The 4,530-nt window shown below is 33.0% G+C and overlaps 1 protein-coding gene across 2 annotated transcripts in view; it reads left to right on the top strand.

Moving 5' to 3' along the window:
- The window catches only part of LOC107743803 (uncharacterized), a 35,046-nt gene extending 32,972 nt beyond the window's left edge, over positions 1–2,074 (top strand). For both annotated transcript variants that reach the window (XM_016557212.1, XM_016557211.1), the window contains 2 exons: positions 784–855; positions 933–2,074. In XM_016557212.1, coding sequence (XP_016412698.1) covers positions 784–855; positions 933–1,203 — 343 coding nt within the window. In that variant the 3' untranslated portion in view covers positions 1,204–2,074. The remainder of the gene's footprint in view (positions 1–783; positions 856–932) is intronic.
- Positions 2,075–4,530: the final 2,456 nt, after the last annotated feature.

The following is a 4,530-nucleotide window of genomic DNA, read 5'->3' as shown; positions in this document are numbered from 1 at the left end:
AGAAAAAAAAAAAAAAGGGGAAAAAATAACTTTTATAGCTTTAAGGATTCATTTATATTTAATTTAGAATTTAGTGTTTGATAACTTCAAATTCAATTTCTGTATATTTCTGCTGCGGGGCACAGGTAGCTAAATATGACATTTATTATAATGGGTTTATGTGAAGATTGTTTTAAGTTCATTTAAATTAGAAGTTATTTTTAAAGTCTAATAAATGTTAAAATTGATAGCTCTTAATTATAATGTAATGTTGAATGGCTATAGTCAATGGTTAAATATTGGGGGGGGGGATTTTTTATAGGGAAAAATCAGTATTAATTGGCATCAGCGATACTGGCCTTCAGTCATAAAAAAAGATGCCATTAAACAAATATAAAAAAATATACTGTCTTTATGTTGTTTGTACATTAATTTGAAGATTATTGCATTGAATGTGAAATTATTGCAATTGAATGCGAAATTATTGCAATTTAAAAGTATATTCAAAAACGTTATTGTTAGGTGGAATTAATCGCGATTAATTTCAGAAAAAATGTGCGATTAGTAAAAAAATTTTAATCGATTGACAGCACAATAAAAAAAAAAAAAAAGGCAGTTCATGACTCCTTTGATATTTTTTTTTTTTTAATTCAGAGGAACCATATTTTTCATAACACAAGAAGCCAATGCAAAACAGGTCTTTAGGAAACTTAATGGCTAAATTAAAAGTGCTTAAAATTGTGATACTTTCAACATTGGTTAAAACATTGATTATCATAAATATTCTGTTTTGCATCCAATAAGGCTGAAGAAAAAGGAATTCAGTTTGGAGGAGATTTATACCAACAAGAATTACAAGTCTCCAACCCCTAACAGGTTTGTTTTTGCAACTTTTATTTATAATCGTGTTATTCTGGAAATCATTCTGCTGTTTCTGCTTTTCATTCACACAGAAGCCTGGAGACGATATTCGAAGAACCGAAAGAGAAGAACGGCTCTTTGGTATGCATCGGTCATCAGAAACGAAAGCGAGTTCTAGTCTTCCCAGATTTCACACTGCCTCGGAAACGCAAGGCTAAAACTAACCTGGGTCCACTGCGTGTGAAGGGGCCACGAGGAAGGGCTCGTAGGGGAAGACAGGACGACGTTGACCTTGATGTATTGCTAATCGAGAAGCTCACAGAACTGGAAGACTACTTTTCTCGCCAAGGCCTGGAGGTTTAAGCTCTGTTTTTCACAAATCTATTCGTAGTTCTTGTTACCAAAAATGTAGTTTTTAATCATTTTGCCTAATCAAGGAAAGAGAAAGAATTTGCGCTTCACACGCCATTGTTTACCGAACGTTTAGCAATAGAGTGAAAAAACATTTTCTTGTAACATTTACAGTTGAGACTTAAAACGTGTGAAGCGGACTGACACGAAAGACATTTGAGCTCTGTATGTGTGTGTTTGTGTGTGCGCAAATAATATAAGCACATTATAGTAAACCTTCACCTGAGCACTTTCTGACTCCTCACAATGTGACTGCTGCAACCTAGTTGTGTTTTTCTTGCATTTGAAACACATTGCTAACTAACACGTTCCTATCTGTCATTTTCTGATGAAAAAATGAGTGTGGGAAAAATAATTACTGATCTGTTGGTTTAAGCCCTTCAAGGTCTCTGAAGCAAGGAGGTGCTCATCCTTGACTACTAATGGCCTATGAAATTGGCAGCTTAGATTTTATCATTACAGTTCCATTTTTTCCATCAGGACTAGTGTATGTATTTACAGCTTTATGAATAAAAATACTAAGGGATTTGCGGCCAAAAACAAGACTACGAAAAACAATTTTAAGTGTTTATTTTCTTTTAAATAAATCCTTTAAGGTACAGTGCGGTGTTTGATCACTATATTCTTACGATGTGATATATTTATTCACTCTTCATGTCATTCCAAACCTGTATGACTTTCTTCTTCAGAATGCAAAAAGATAAAAATGTCCATACAATGAAAGTAAACGGAACCCAGCATTGTTTTGAACCCTGTTATTTGGACAAAAACAGTTGCGACATACTTCAAAATATCTTCTTTTGTGTTCCACAGAAGAAAGGAAGCCATGCAGGTTTGGAATGAGATGAGGGTGAGTAAAGAATGACAGAAACTCAAATTTTATAAAAAAGTCCCTTAAGTTATTTAATTTATATAGCCAAGACTACATTCTGAGACCTCGAACACGGGATAGACAAGCCATTGGGTTGTGTTTGAGAAAAATGGGAGAAAAACCACTTTTCTTTTGTTGGATGTGAAATTGCTTTTATTCATCACAAACTTTTGGATTATATTTACTTATCCGAAACGGAGCTGTGATATGTAATACATGTTTGCCGTGAATCCATGCTTCTTTTTTGCTGGCTTAATATCTGGTTGTGAAAAGTGAAGCGTTTGGTGAGACCCACTTTCTACTTCTGATCTGACATTTATTGGGTGTTATATGCAGCTAATAAAGTGATATGCTGACCAGATTAGACATATTTTAGTTTTAGTTTTATCATTCCATTGTGCAATATATTGCCACAACTTTATTCTCATTTTTTGAGGATGAAACCAAGGTTACATTTTTTGTTTTGATGTGATTATTGACATTTTCATTGCTTTGTTTTGTTTAATGGGAAACTTTTACAATCAATTATAATGTAGCCTTTGACCTTTTGCCTAAGGCTTTGAAAGTCAATTATCTGCACTTGACCCCCAAAGAATCTAAACCTTTGCCAGACGAGCATCTCTGTGCCAGTTATGTCTGTGGGATAGAAATGTGCTTATAACTCAACCTACAGACATGTATTGTCTCTTTGAATCACTTCGAAGTGTTAGAATTGTACTCAGAAGAGCACATTTAAAAAAGGCTATTGTGTATTTACTTAGTTATGCAGTGAAACCAGCTCTTTGATCTTTTTTTCAGATGGAAATATTTTCATTTGTATTGATCTTTTATTTCTGTATCACACATACAGTGTTACAGATACTGCTACTGTTGTGCTTCTCTTTGAGCTCACCAACAGACCAACACTAAGTTTTGCTTGATTGCTGTCAATGTGATTTGATATATATTTTATGAATAAAATAGTGTTAACTAAGACTCAGTGTCATGCTTGGGTGGTTTACTGAAATCACAGTAATTTATCTTTTTTTTAATGACGAATAATAAAAATGAATATGTCAAATAAATAATGAAACAAATATAAAAACTTTGTAACAAACAAAATACATTTTCCTTTTTTCCCCCTTTATCTTATTTCTTTGTTCCGCCATGTTGATGTTTCTGAACCTGTAACGCAATACAACAAAACTAACAAAGTTATTTCTGGGTTTATTTATTTGTTTGTTTTCTTAATTTATCTTTGTACTTGGTACTATAGTTTTTGGATATGTAACATGATAACAGCTAAATATTGATTTTTCTTTTTTCTTTTATGCTTTGTTTTAAATAGGATATTTGTTTATTTTCTATTTGTGACCCTGGACCACAAAACCAGTCTTAAGTCGCTTGGGTATATTTGTAGCAATAGTCAAAAATACATTGTATGGGTCAAAATTATAGTTTTTTCTTTAATGCCAAAAATTATTCGGATATTAAGTAAAGATCATGTTCCATGAAGATATTTTGTGAATTTCCTACCATAAATATATCAAAACTTAATTTTTGAACAGTAATATGCATTGCTAAGGACTTAATTAGGACAACTTTAAAGGAGATTTTCTTTTTTTTTTGAACCCTCAGATACCCTCAGATTCCAGATGTCAAAAGACTATGACTAAAACTAAATCAAAATTTGCTGTCAAAATTAACACTGGTTAGAATCCAGTGTTACAGTCTAAAACAGTTTCATGGTTTTATCTGTTGTATTTGTGACCCTGGAGCACAAAAGCAGTCTTAAGTCGCTGGGGTATATTTGTAGCAATAGCCAAAAATACATTGTATGGGTCAAAATTATAGTTTTTTCTTTAATGCCAAAAATTATTCGGATATTAAGTAAAGATCATGTTCCATGAAGATATTTTGTGAATTTCCTACCATAAATATATCAAAACTTAATTTTTGAATAGTAATATGCATTGCTAAGGACTTAATTAGGACAACTTTAAAGGAGATTTTCTTAATATTCTGATTTTTTTTTTTTTTGAACCCTCAGATTCCAGATTTTCAAATAGCTGTATCTCCTCCAAATATTGTTTTACCTATCCTAACAAACCATACATCAATAGAAAGCTTATTTATTGAGCTTTCAGATAATGTATAAATGTCAATTTAAAAAAACTTACCCTTATGACTGGTTTTGTTGTCCAGGGTTCACATTTTATTAATTGTAAGTTTTATTCGTTTTTATTTATTGTAAAGCTAGTGCTATGTGTCAAGTGCTGTGGTAATGAATCCTCCATTCCGGTAGATGGCATCAGTGCGTGTGAAGGTGTGAAGCAGGAGGAGAACACGGGGAAACTGTAAGCGCATAACAGTGCAGCAGGGACTGGCGCTTTCTCTGGCAGCGGCAGGTCGCAGCGCCACTTCCGGTG

The sequence above is a fragment of the Sinocyclocheilus rhinocerous genome, unplaced genomic scaffold, assembly GCF_001515625.1.
Source record: "Sinocyclocheilus rhinocerous isolate Xijiao unplaced genomic scaffold, SAMN03320098_v1.1 scaffold2272, whole genome shotgun sequence".
Classification (NCBI taxonomy): domain Eukaryota; kingdom Metazoa; phylum Chordata; class Actinopteri; order Cypriniformes; family Cyprinidae; genus Sinocyclocheilus; species Sinocyclocheilus rhinocerous.
Note: the sequence above shows the minus strand (reverse complement) of the source record. Positions and strands in the feature narration are given on the sequence as shown.